A 14708-nucleotide genomic window follows, 5' to 3' on the forward strand; every position below is an offset into this window, starting at 1 on the left:
TATATTTTCGTTACAACCAGTGGCGGAGCTTAGTTCAGACAAGGGGGGGCCATGGCCCCCAAACTTTTTATAAAAAAATTAATAGTACTTTTTCAAAAGATAAAAAATAATTCAATTGGTTTAAATACTTTATTATGACTTAAAGTACCTAATAAGTTCAATAAGCAGCACTCTTTTTACTTTTAAGTTCAAATATAAAAAAATAAATATTTTTTATTTATTTAATTTAATATTATTTTATATTTTACTATTTATTTAATTTAATTTTTATATGATAAAAAATAATAAAATATTCAATAAGTATTAATATTATTGTATTTGTATAAATTGATAAAAAAATTTCAATAAATATTATAAATTTTAATATTTGTCATTCTAACTTTTTCTTTACATATTCTACAGGATATATATTCAAATTTTTATATAAAATAATAATAAAAAATCAAAGAATTGATGCATTTTTTAAGAGGAATGCTAATATTTAAGAAGGAGAACATATAATTTTTATAATATTAACACTTGTAGTTCTTCTACTTTAATGAATCACGAAAAAAATAAGATAAAACCTTCAAAAGTTTAAAAAATTACATCTGATGAGTTTGACCTTAATTTTTTGGAACGAGACCCTAAAAAACGGCTTTAAATTTGGCAATATCACCCAAACTAGAGAGATGAGATTAGACGAACTTATCTTAAATGGGGTCTATATCAAAAACATTTTGACAATTATCTTCTATGTGGCCCCCCAAAATTTTGTTTCAAGTTCCGCCACTGGTTACAACTTTTTTCTTTCTTGCTTTTTGTCTTTAATCAAGCAAGAGAAAAAAAAATCTCTTAGTTTATATCACTTTTTTATTTTCTTCTAAGCAATACATATATAGGACGGAGAATAGTTTTTTTCCCCCTTTCTTTTTAAGTGTTTATTTACATAAAATGCCGTCTTTTCATTTATAATTAAATTAATAATATTTCATGCATTGTTATTAATAAAATTCAAAATCATTAATATTTTCAAATATTTCATTCAATATATATTTTTTAAATTTTCAAAATATTTGTCTGATCTTACAATATTTAGGCACTAGTTTTTTAATCTTTATTTTTAATAATTATATCACTTTAAAAATAAGAATAAATATAATGTTAATTAAAAATTATTTTTTTTTCTATATTTTCTTCTCTTGTTTAGTCATAAATAATATAATTTGTATTGCTACGTAAATATTTTTTATTTTTCTTAATTCATGTGTTTTATGTTTGAAACATATATTAAAAAATGAAAAGAGTACAATTTAACTATAGAAAAATTGAGAATTAATTTAGGCAAAAACTTACATATAATTATTTTTATATAAAATTGATAGTAAAAAATTATTACATAACAATTTAGTAATATCTATCGAATTATCTAACTGTTTTTTACTATTAATTTTATATTAAGATAATTGAATGTAAATTTTCACTATAAATTTATTGAAGTGATGAGTACACATCAAAATTCAAGCAAGAGCGTGATATAAACAGTGTACTAGAAGTTAGAACATGTGGTTAGAAAATTATTTAATGAATTATTATCACCTCAAGTTACATAAAAGGTGAAAATTCAGGTGCAGTAGACTTCAGGTGAAGTTAATACCTGAGAGTTATTAGATAATTTGACTGATTTGACTAAATTTTCATCTAACGGCTCTCACATATTATCTTTGAATTTTCACCTACATAAATTCATAACCTAAAAAAAATCCTCTCCAGTAATAAGTGGAATAAAGCCATACATGGTACCTAGCTCTTTCTATTGAAACATATTTCAATCACGTGAACAAAACTACACCTTACTATCCGATGCTTTTGTCTACATATGTTTCCTTCCATCGTTTCAAAAATAATCCTCACAAATACTTACTAAAATCAATCATTAAAATTAATTATTTTTATAAAATATATATAAAATAAATTAAATTATATATTTATATATAAATATATAATAATTAATTTAAATATATAAATAATAATTTTTCAAAAATAAATAATAGATGTAGACTTTTAAATATTACATGAAAAATAAATTATATTTTTATTTTTTATCAATAATTTTTAATATTAAAAATATAAAAAAATACAAAAATAATATATATATATAAAACATTTTCTCTCAAAAAAAAAATCTCTATGGCATATGTATATGTGTTTGTATTTCACAACATATTTTGAAAGAAATAAAAATGAAAATATCTTTTTTCTTAAATCTACGTATACCATATATCCAGTTTCATTATCGTAACTTCTAACAAATTATATTACATGTAGTAGTGTAATTTAAAATATCTCATTTTTGTTAGGAGTTTTTTTATTATTTATTTATTTATTTATTTATTTATTTATTTATTTATTATTATTATTATTATTATTATTATTATTATTATTATTATTATTATTATCCTTTTTTGTAGCCTATAAATTGATAGTTCATGTTCATCCTTCTTCATTCACCACACCTCTCCAAGAACTAAATAAAATATATAAAAAAAAAATGAAGGTTACAACCACCACCAATGTCTTCGCCACTTTCATTCTCTTTGCTTTTGTTACGGTCCAGCCCAACTGAACAGAGGTACCGCCCGACCCGCAACAAACCGGCTTGCACGGTCGGGTCAGCACTTACAATCCACCCGAATCCAAGATCCGAATACGCGCCCTAACTGACAGCAGCGTGACAGCTGTGGGAAGCGAAGCTTCCTGGAAGGTGGCCTCCTCTTGTGGGGCCCGCCCTACTGACAGGGTATATAAAGGGAGGGCTCTACCCCTCCCCAAGGTACGTCATCATTATTTTCCTCTTTTTTCACCTGCACTTCAGACTGACTTGGGCGTCGGAGTGTCTTTGCAGGTGGCACCCCCCTCATTTCATCGAGAGCTCGAAAAGCCGGCAGATCGCGCAAACCGTTTCCAGAACTCAGACCAAAGCAGGATCCATCTTCACATCTAAAACGGTCCGGTAACTCGACTTATCGAACATTGGCGCCGTCTGTGGGGACTCTAGCCAACATGGATTTTGTTTTGGTTTCTGGCGGGGCCGGGACCCGCGGGGAAGGGATAGATCCCCGAGGCAGTGGAGTAGCCGCTGGAGCCCCCGTTCGTGAAGGCAGCAAATCTCCCCCACGACACATAGAGGGACGACCCTTTGGAGGGACAGGCAGCGACAGCACCATGATAATACAAGAACTGCGCCACAGGGTGCAGAACTTAGAGCGAGAAGTAGCCAACCGTGAAAGTCGTCAGTCCACTCCTAGCCAGGAGCCTTCCCGATCCACTCAATGGGGAGAAAGGAGTCTCCGGAGGAGTCGCTCCAGGCGCACCTCGAGCCCCTGGACAGAATCAGAAAGCCAGGAGAGCAGAGAGGTGCCAAGGAGAAGGCGAGACCCGCTGGTCTACAACCGATCGCCAACGAGAGACACCGAAGAAGAGGACTGGGAAAGCGACAGAGGACGAAGAAGAAGGAGCCGACCACAGCAAGTGCACTGCCAAGAAAGGACGAGGAGAAGCCGACCTAACAGAGAACACGACAGGGAAAGGCAACCAGTGGTCATGGGGGCAACCCCGTTCCACCACTCAATCCTCGGAGTACGACTACCAAAGCACGTTGACAAGCCGACAGATATGAGGTACGACGGTACTCAGGATCCCAGGAACATCTAACGGCCTTCGAGGCCAGGATGAACATGGAAGGGGTAGGCGACGAAGTAAGATGCCGGGCTTTCCCGGTAACCTTAGCTGGGCCGGCGATTCGTTGGTTTAATGCCCTCCTCCAGGACTCCATAACCACGTTTGCCGACATCAGTCGTTCTTTCTTGGCCCAGTTCACCACGCGCATCGCCAAAGCAAAACACCCGATTAACCTGCTAAGGGTGATGCAGCGAAACAGTGAGCCGACCAAAAAATACTTGGATAGATTCAATGATGAGTACCTCGAGATAGACGGCTTAATGGATTCGGTGGCCAGCTTGTGCTTGACCAATGGTTTGCTAAATGAGGATTTCAGAAAATACCTCACCACCAAGCCCATCTGGACAATGCAGGAAATCCAGAACGTAGCCAGAGAATACATTAATGATGAAGAGGAAAGTCAGGTCGTGGCGGCCAATAAACGGCAGCCCGCATACCCTAATGCCCGCCCATCCAATGGTGGAGAGAGGTCTAAGGAACACTCCAGAGACGGAAGAACGGCCAAGACTTTCAAACCCTTTCCCCGTGTTGGAAAGTTCACCAACTACACCCCCTAGCGGCTCCCATCGTCGATGTTTATCAACAAATCGCCGACAAGGGCATCTTGTCGAAGCCCCGACAACTCAGGGACAGGACGGGAGGAAACAAGAACCTCTATTGTGATTATCACAAGGGATATGGCCACAAGACACAAGACTGCTTCGACCTGAAGGACGCCTTGGAGCAGGCCATCCGAGAGGGAAAATTGACCGAGTTCGAGCACCTAATAAGGGAACCTAGGAGGAGGGACCGATCAACCGAGGACAAAAGCCATGCCGTAAAGTAGAGACGGGAACCCGACGGGGATGCGGAGCGTGCCCTCACCATGGTAAATGTGGTGATTGGAAGGGATGTACCTCCCAGGTCGAAGTCGGCTAGTAAGAAGGACGCCAAGATTCTGGCTATGTCCTCTGGCCCCGTACCGACCTCTTGGATGTTACCCTTGATCTCTATCGGCCCCAAGGATCAATGGTTCAATGAGGTTGCGGAAAATCCGCTGATGGTCATCACGGCCAGGGTGGGCACCGGCATAGTAAAGCGGATCTTGGTGGACACAGGGTTTGATTCGAATATCATGTTTCGCAATGTATTTGACGCCCTGGGCCTACGAGACGCCAACCTCAAAGGTCACCAGCACGGCGTGGTAGGCCTTGGCGATAACTTCATCAAGCCAGACAGCGTAATTTTCCTTCCGGTCTCCATAGGCGGAGGCAGGGGGAAGAGATCGCTAATGGCGGAGTTCGTGGTCTTAAGAGACTCGACGACCTACAACCTCATCCTGGGGAGAAAGACCATCAATGAATTTGGGGCAGTGATCTCCACCAAGCTATTGCTAATGAAATTTGTTGCTGATGATGGATCAGTTGGGACCATCAGGGGAGACCTAGAGACGGCGGTCACATGCGACAACGCCAGCCTCTCCCTGAGAAAGAAGTCTAAAGAAGCGTCTAGCATTTTTCTTGCCGATTTCAACGCCAGAGTTGATGATAAACCTAGGTCGGAACCAGAGGGGGACCTGGAAAAATTCAGGGTCGGCGACTCGGAGGAGAAGTTTACCTTTGTAAACAGGAACCTACCCGACGGCTTGAAAGAGCCCCTGATGGAGATGATCAGAGCGAACGGCGACGTGTTTGCCTAGACCCCAGCCGACATGCCAGGTATAGACCCCCAATTCATGTCCCACCCTCTAGCCGTGAAACCGAACGCTATGCCGGTGGCTCAAAGGAGAAGGAAAATGTCTCAAGAACGAGCAGAGGAGGTGGCCAGGCAGACGGCCAGCCTATTGGAAGCGGGCTTCATTCGGGAACTCGATTACTCGACTTGGCTGGCAAACGTGGTCTTGGTTAAAAAGCCTAGTGGGAAATAGAGAATGTGTGTGGATTACTCTGACCTTAACAAAGCATGTCCCAAAGATTCCTTCCCCCTACCCAACATCGATGCTCTCGTTGACGCGGTTGCGGGTTACCGGTATCTGAGCTTCATGGATGCCTATTCTGGGTATAATCAGATACCGATGCACTGGCCAGATGAAGAGAAAATGGTATTTATAACGCCGGGGGGAACATATTACTACAAAGTCATGCCGTTCGGACTAAAGAACGCGGAGGCCACATACCAAAGACTGATGAACAAGATCTTCAGGGACCTCATCGGCAAGACAGTAGAAGTATACGTAGACGATATCTTGGTCAAGACCGCCAGGCCCGAGGCCCTTTTAAGTAACCTGGAAAGAATTTTCGCGTCTCTTCGTCAGCACGAAATGAGGCTCAATCCACTGAAGTGTGCCTTCGCCATTGAAGCTGGTAAATTCTTGGGGTTTATGATAACCCAGCAAGGGGTGGAGGCCAACCCGAAAAAGTGTGAGGCAATCCTTCAGATGAAGAGCCCGGGAAGCGTGAAAGATGTCCAAAGGTTGGCGAGCAGACTCACAGCGCTATCCCGTTTCCTCGGCGCGTCGGCAGCAAAAGCTCTACCTTTCTTTAACCTGATGAAGAAGGGGATCGCATTCGAGTGGACCCCAGCATGTGAAGAAGCTTTCAAGCAGTTCAAAGAAATAGTCTCGGCACTACCCGTCCTCGCGAGGCCCAAGAAGGGAGAAGCGCTATACTTGTACTTGGCAGTAACCGACGAGGCCTTGGCGGCAATCTTGGTGCGAGAAGAGGGGAAGACTCAGCAGCCAATATATTTTGTGAGTAAAATACTACAAGGAGCAGAACTAAGGTATAGCAAGCTGGAAAAAGTGGCGTATATGCTCCTGACATCGTCGCGCAGGCTGCGGCAGTACTTTCAAGGGCATCAAGTAATCGTCAGGACGGATCAGGCGATCCGACAAGTACTCCAGAAACCCGAATTGGCAGGAAGAATGATGACTTGGGCTGTCGAACTCTCCCAGTATGACTTACAGTATGAACCCAGGCACACGATCAAGGCTTAAGCCATGGCTGATTTCCTTATAGAAGTAACGCGGGACCCAGACAGGACACCGAGCACACGGTGGAAGCTCCACATTGACGGAGCATCCAACCAAACGTTCAGAGGAGCAGGAATCATCTTGGAAAACCCGGCTGGAGTTATATACGAGTAGTCAGTCAAATTCGATTTCCCGATATCAAACAACCAGGAAGAATACGAGGCCCTACTGGGTGGCCTAGTTCTAGCAACGGAGGTCGGAGCCACAAGACTGGAAGTGTGTAGTGACTCACAGGTCGTCACTTCCCAGATCAATGGAACCTACCAAGCCAGAGACTCACTGTTACAGAGGTATCTGAAGAAAGTCAAAGAATTGAGCAAGCAGTTTGAGGAGGTCACGGTCCAGCACGTTCTGAGAGAAAGGAACACACGGGCAGACCTCCTGTCCAAGCTAGCAAGTACAAAGCCAGGGATGGGTACCCGATCCCTCATTCAAGGTCTGATAAAAGAACCAACAGTGGTGTTAAAGCTAGCCCAGCCAGAACCCTCCTGGATGGACCCGATCATCGAATTTCTGGAAAAGGCCAGGCTCCCCAGCGATGAGCAGGCGGCCAAAACAATAAGGCGAGAGGCGGCCAAGTATGCAATCATACAGGGCCAGTTGTTTAAAAAAGGACTTAGCCAACCACTGCTAAAATGCCTGCGCCCCGACCAAACGGAGTACGTCCTCCGGGAAGTCCACGAAGGATGCTGTGGTCACCACATCAGAGGGAAGGCCCTGGCTAGGAAGCTTATCAGAGCCGGATATTAGTGGCCCTCCATGATGACGAATGCTAAAGAGTTTGTCAGAAGGTGCAAAAGATGCCAGGAAAACTCTAACTTCCATAAAGCGCCAGCAACCGAGCTCAGTCTTCTCACGGCTTCCCGACCTTTCTCACAATGGGGAGTTGACCTACTAGGACCCTTCCCAGTCGGACCGGGACAAGTCAAGTACCTGATAGTGGAAATCGATTATTACACAAAGTGGGTAGAAGCGGAGCCGTTGGCCAGCATATCCTCAGCCAATTGTCGAAAGTTCATGTGGAGGAACATAGTAGCAAGATTCGGGATCCCAGAAGTCGTTATCTTCGATAACGGGACCCAGTTAGCTGATAAAAGATTCGGAGAATTTCTGGCCGACTTGGACATAAAACAAAAGTTCTCGTCAGTTGAGCATCCCCAGACCAACGGACAAGTAGAGGCCGCGAACAAAGTCATCTTATAAGGCCTCAAGAAGCGACTTGACCAAAAGAAGGGAGCGTGGGCAGACGAACTAGCCTCAGTTCTCTGGTCTTATCGCACAACCCAACAGTCGGCCACTGGAGAAATACCTTTCCGACTCACCTATAGGGTGGACGCAATAATACCCGTGGAAATCGGCGAATCGAGCCCGCGACTACTCTTAGGAGGAATTGGGGAGGCCGTGGAAAAGGACTTAGTGGATGAGGCCAAGGAGATGGCCCACTTATCAGAGACAGCGCTCAAGCAAAGAATGGCCTTACGCTACAATGCCGAGGTGGTCAAGAGAGGTAGTTCTAATTATACTTTGTATATGCGATAAGTTATTAATCAATCACAAATTTTTAATTAGAGTTTAAATGTATGATAGATTAATTTTTGATTTGTTAACGAATTAGAAAATACCATATGAAAAATAAATTTACTAAAAATATTTGGTTCCAATTGGTAAATAGAGAAGTTTATTATACATTATCATTTTTTATTTTGCATTTCCGCAAAGATTGATAAGTATCTACTTACTTTATATTAATTTTGGAGTTATGCTAAGTGCACATTCTGACCCGAATCTAAGGCGTTTTGTTCTACATCTTGAAGGAGAGGAAGAATTAGTTGAGGTGATGATGAAAGACATTCACAAAACAACTAATCAATTGTTTCATGTAGGAGAGAAAAAGGAGCCAAAAATGTCATTGAACTAATAACGGAGAAGAGTTCTATCTTGGAAGGATTTAAGAGGGTGACAACATTTGACAATGACCAAGTTTCCTCTTTTCACAATTAATAGAAAAATATTTGGTGCCAACAAAAGATAAGCCAAAGCAGCCAATGAATGCAAATATAAATGGCATGATCTTCTATATAATCACAAGCATTAAATGTTTATCACACACGGGCCTAATGTTGGAAAGAATCCTGCATAGCCCCAACGTTATGGTTTCTCTTAATTCAATTGATCTTTTTTATTCTAATCAAATTCGATTAACGTAGCTAATGAGTTATACTTTAAATGACATAATTTTTTGGGCAAATCACAATAATAAGTTAAGGGGAGCAAAATTTTATACGAATAAGTCAAAATGAAAACTGCTTTATGAATCCACCAATGTACGTTTATATGTAGTTCGAACCAGCTGAATTCAAACTCCATTTCTACATAATTTGAACCAGGTGGGTTCGAATTATACACAAACACACGCACACACTAATTCGAACCAGCTGGGTTCGAATTACACACATAGTAAATTAATAATTTATTAAAAAAAATTTATTAAAAAATTAATAATTTAAAAATTAAAAAATATATATTTTATTTCATACATTAAAAAAAAGCTAACAAAATATTTAATTACGAGACTTCTTTAAAATATCTGTGATCTATCAATTCGACACAATTCAACAATATTCATCATCTATCAATACTAAACATCACTCTCAATCTCATTTCACCTCAATCTAAATATTTCACACCATATTATCATTACAACATCATAATTTACCAATATACTCAAAAATCATCAACCCATCATAATTCATCATAAATCATCATTCAACAACTCAAATCCTCAAATCATTATACATCATCATCATCATACAACAATCCCAACAACCAATTTAATCCAATCCTATCCTATGGGTCACTAGTCTAAGTGTCCATGAACATTACATATTACACAAAGGAAACCGAAACCATACCTTGGCCAATTCCCAATATGCTCCAACACCAAACTTGATTCAAATCAAGCTTCCACTAAGCTCTAAACTATCAAGCCAAACCAAAAGCCACTACTAACTCCAAAAACATGCTTCATACATACAACATAACCGTACATCAACAACTAAAGCTCATACTATACCAAACTACAAGGATAAAGAGGTTCCTTACCTTATTTAACGAGATTAGGGGTAAAATCCAACAATTACTCGCTACTAGAGATCACCTAAACAAGCAAAACCACAAAATCTACTCAAAACTCATAACCAAAATCATGCAGAAACTTAGGGCAGAGAACTGGGGATTGAGCTTCGAGTTCTTACCAGAAAAACTTAGATAGAAAGGAATAGCTTGTCGAGAGCTTCACGTGGCCACAAACGGCTCATCAATCGGAGGTTCGTAGCTCAAGTTACAAGCAAATGAAGGTGAGGGTGAATAATAAAACCCCAACTCCCTTCTCTTCACTCTTCTCACCGTCCCTCTCTCTTTCTTTTCTTCAAATGAGCTGAAATGCTCATTTAATGAGGGGTATATAAGTTGGACTTAGGCCCACTTGAGTTCGGTCCAATCTGCTAAGTGTTTTTGGTCCGTTTGGCTCACTTTGGGGCAAAACCTTTAAGATTAGTGTCCGGATTTCGATTCTAAATTATTTTTTCTCCTTTCAAAATAATAAATTAATTTTTAAAATATTATTTTCCAAAATACACGGTACTAAACAGACTAAAGCCGGTATTGCCAGCTTAAGCGCCAGTACGCATTTTTACAAAATTTTTCGAAACAGATATATTTTCCAGCTCAGAAAAATTCACTAAAATCAAATTTCACATTTATATTTTCAAATTAAAACTTCTAAATTTTGAATCTATTCTGGGCACTAAAATTATTTTATTAAAACGGTTTTACGTGAAAATGTGGGTTCTTACATTGTGCACAGTCGCGCGCCTTCGTTGCGCTCTTCATTGCCGACGGCAGAAACAGCAGGTCCTGGGGCTCGTCGTCTTCTTCCATCGAGTCTCACTGTCAGATTCCTTCGCGCAATCAGAAGCTGCTTCATGATTTGGTGAGTTCTAACAAATTCTCCTGTTTCTTTCATCTGTAATCAAGAGCTTCATCGTTTTTCATATGGCTGGGCTTATAACCAGAGAATATATTTATGTCACTGTCTCAATTCCCTGGTCCCCAAACTTCTCCATAGTTTATTTCTCTCCACGAAGAGAAAGAATTTGTTTATCATACATGGTATTCATGTATTGAACTTGGTAGTAGAAGGTTTTAAGTTATTACTATGCTTGTTCAATTTTCATTCAAGGAAAAAAGAACGCCTAAGGCTCTCTTCTTTCTTGTCACTGCACTTATTTATGCCTTCGTGTTATCTTTCAGTGGTCTTGCTAGTGGATCACATTCAAGGTTGCAGAATTGGTAGATTCTGTAGTAACAGCAATAACAGAAGCAGACATATTCTTAGAGAAATTGGGACGAGAATGATACTTGAGTTTATCAGGACGTGGTGGGCGAGTAGGACAGGTAGTAATCAAATATCCTGAGAGCTTGCAATATAATGGCAAAATAGGTGTGGACAATTGTAGCTAATGTGACCTTTCTATTGGCATTTGCGACATTCAATAGAAGGATAGTATGAGAAAAGGTGTCCAAAATGGTTACAATTTCGACATAATTTACTCTTTCTGTCTGTGGCAGCAAAAACATCTAATTTTTCCATACTAATAGATACATAGATCAAAGAGAGGAGAGAAAATTACAAATTTGGGGTAGAAAACGAAAAAATAGAGGACAGAATCGAAAAGATCTCGCCAAAAAACCTTAGAGAGAGTCCCACTGTCTGCCATGTCAAATGCTACGTCAGCAGGAAAGGCCATGTGGCAACGCGAGATAGGAGGAGGAAAACGCGTCAGTGCTGAGGCGGCGATGAGATGGCACGTGGGTCATGAAGCTGGTCAGGTTGGGTCAGCAGAGGCGTGGGTTGAACAGTGGATCTATGGAGGTGTCTGGCGTGACATGTGGTGCAATGGAGAGCCGTTGATCCAATGACGCTGGAGGCATCTGGAAGGAGAAGAACCTCAAACGGACAGGGGACTTCAAGCGGTGCATGGCGGCATGTCCGGCGAAGTCCGACAACGATTTTGGATGCGTTGGAATCGTGAGAGACGAACACGGTGGCAACGGCAGTGATGAACCAAAACATCGAAAAAGGATAAAAAAATGAGGGCAAAGATCACTGCCAAAAGAAAAAAAACAAAGGGATATGAATGAATTTTCATGGGAAAAAAACCTATACTCTTGATACTATGTTAGAAAACAAGAGAGTATTCTGAAGAGTGTATTATTGAGTGTGAGTTGAAAGGTACAATGTACAAAGGTATATATAAGTGCTAGAAGAATCAAAGCAATAAAAGCACAAAATCCTACAATAAATACACAGATATACTATATAAATATAAATGATACTAACTGACCTTAATTGATCATAATTATACTCCATGGTTATGAAAACCAGATCGAACCGGCCAATTTAACCAGTCTAACCCAAAATCGACAATAAAAACGGTCCAGTCTGACGCCTAAAACCATCGAATTGAAAATTGTATGAAACCGTTGAACTGACGAGAACCAGACGGTTGAACCGGATCTGAAACCGGCAAGTTCTTTATAAACGGCGTCATTTTGGGTCTGGGTTAAAAAAAAAAAAAAGAAGAAACCCTCCCAAGTCCCAACGCGTTACCCACCCACTCCTTCCCCCACCACCCCATCCTTCATGATTCACCTCACTCACTAAGAATAGCCCGTTCAAAAATTACCCAAATCAAAACCCTAGCTTCTTCAACGGTTTTGCCGCTGCCGTCCGTGGTTGTCGGCGCCTCCACTCCTTCCTCCTTCGCCCTATACCGAACCCATCCTCTTCTAGCTCGGCACGTTGTCCCTATCTCCCGTGGCTTCTCTGTTTGAGGATTCAAGCTGCTCGCTGTCGTGTGGCTCATCGTCTGTGGTTTGTTTCGCCGCTCACCATCGTCTCTTCGTCGTCCTGCTCTCCATCAAAGGTTAGTGTCACTGCTTACATGTTTTTTCAGCTCTTCCTTTCATGCTCTGTTTAGTGAGACTGATTTTTGAATGTGAATGAAAATATAATCATTGATTTTGTGTTGTTGAAATTATTGGTTAAAATGAATTTGGTACTCTGCAGCTGCCTTTTTTAATTTCTAAGTATGCTGTGTTTGATTTTTTTTTTTTTGGATAAATATATTGATTTCAGGTCTAGGGTGATTATTTGTTGCTATTTTTTAATTTTGTTGATGATTGTTCTTGATTCCTGGCTCTGTTCAGTATGTTGTGCTATTGGTAATGGTGTTTTTGATTGTGTTTATCCTTTGAGAGCTGCTGTTAGTACAGTGTTGCCTTGTTGATTTCAGTTATGGTTTTGATTGGGTTTTTGTTTATTATTTGTTGCTGTTTTTGAAATTTTGTTGATGAAAATCTTGCCAACAATTGCCCAGACGTGATAATTTTCAATCTTACCAGCATGCATTATTGGTCCCAAAGGAGGAAGACTACATTGAATGGTTTAAAAATGCTGGCTTCAAAGACGTCAAGCTTAAAAGGATAGGTCCAAAGTGGTACCGTGGTGTGCGGAGGCATGGTTTGATCATGGGTTGCTCTGTGATTGGTGTGAAACCATTTTGTGGAGACTCTCCCCTCAAGGTAATACCTAATTTCTTCATCTCCTTTATTTTAATAATGTTTTCTTGTATTTGTTATACAGCTTGGTCCAAAGGTAGAGGATGTGAAGAAGCCTCTGAATCCACTTGTGTTTCTTTCTCGATTAATTCTTGGTGCAATTGCAGCCACTTAGTCCAGAGGCATTTGCTTCAAATTTTAGGATTAATGTTTCTGACTTGATTAACTTCTTTGTTTTCCATCCTTTGTGATTGTTACTTGTATCTCTGGAAAAAAAAAAGGAGAATACATGGCAGTTTTCAAGTTATGCTAATTATCATTGATTATATGTACGGCATTTTTGTTGTTTGATATTAATTAATCTTATAAGATTTAATTTCTATCTTTCTAAAGATAGTTTAGAAAGATAGTTTATACTATTCAATTTATGAATTTTCACCATCATCTAAAAATACATTTGATTGAATGCTTGAAAAACATATAATAATAGTAATGTACTAATTATTAAACAAACATGTTCTGTAATTTTATATTATAGCAATAAACATGTTCTATAATTTTTATTTTTTTTATAATTTATTGATTATTTTTAATTGTGTTGATGAAATTTGTTCTATAATTTATTTATTATTTTATTTTAAAATAATTTTTCTGTTTAACAACGGTTAGACCAATAAATTAATAAATCAGTAACTAGAACGATTTCATGACCGTCCGATTTTCAGAACCTTGTTATACTCTAACAATATGACATATCATAAATTTATTTATCGTAAAATTAGTTTTTAAAAATATACACATAAATTATTTTTATCTTTAAAATTTTAAAAATTAAATTTTTAATATTTTTTATAATTTTAAATTTTAATATTTTTTAATTCTACTAATTTTATTTTTATTTATTATTATTGTTATCGTTCTTGTTTTTACTTTATTAAAATTAAATTCATTATCATTAAATCTAAGAAAATTTACGTAAATAAAATGAATGAACAAAACCTTTACGCAAATACAACATTGGCAATTTCCAGACGCAAATGCAACAAACGCAACTGTATATAATCTGCTACACCCTCTAGCGAAACTTAATTGCACATAATCTGCTATAGGGTGCCGCAGATTTCGTTGAGGGCTGAATTACTCATAAACCGCTACACTCTGTAGCGGTTTATGCTCATATGGTGATAGACTCATAATCCGCTACACCCTCTAGCGGATTATGAACAGTGTGGAAGCTTGGGAAGATGCCATATACCAGTCTAACAGAAAGAACTCGTGATGCAAAATGTACAAAGTTATACAAATACAGTCTCCATAAACAATAAGCCATAAAAATATAATAGACATGAGGCATTAA

The 14708-nt window shown here is 39.1% G+C and overlaps 1 protein-coding gene across 1 annotated transcript; it reads left to right on the top strand.

The window, feature by feature from the left end:
* Nucleotides 1–6697: 6697 nt before the first annotated feature.
* Nucleotides 6698–7480, top strand: LOC148543730 (uncharacterized). Its single transcript, XM_088498687.1, has 2 exons — nt 6698–6829; nt 6881–7480. Exons 1-2 carry the CDS (start codon nt 6698–6700, stop codon nt 7478–7480), a joined length of 732 nt encoding a protein of 243 aa, XP_088354813.1.
* Nucleotides 7481–14708: the final 7228 nt, after the last annotated feature.

This window comes from Arachis ipaensis, chromosome B9 (genome assembly GCF_059453495.1).
Source record: "Arachis ipaensis isolate K30076 ecotype BB chromosome B9, ASM5945349v1, whole genome shotgun sequence".
Lineage (NCBI taxonomy): Eukaryota > Viridiplantae > Streptophyta > Magnoliopsida > Fabales > Fabaceae > Arachis > Arachis ipaensis.

Bases quoted from the DNA above. Each gene is read 5' to 3' on its own strand.
- LOC148543730 (XM_088498687.1), top strand. From the start codon at position 6,698: ATGGCTGATTTCCTTATAGAAGTAACGCGGGACCCAGACAGGACACCG. The intron at 6,830-6,880 runs GTTATATACGAG...TCAAACAACCAG, and splicing joins TCTTGGAAAACCCGGCTGGA to GAAGAATACGAGGCCCTACT.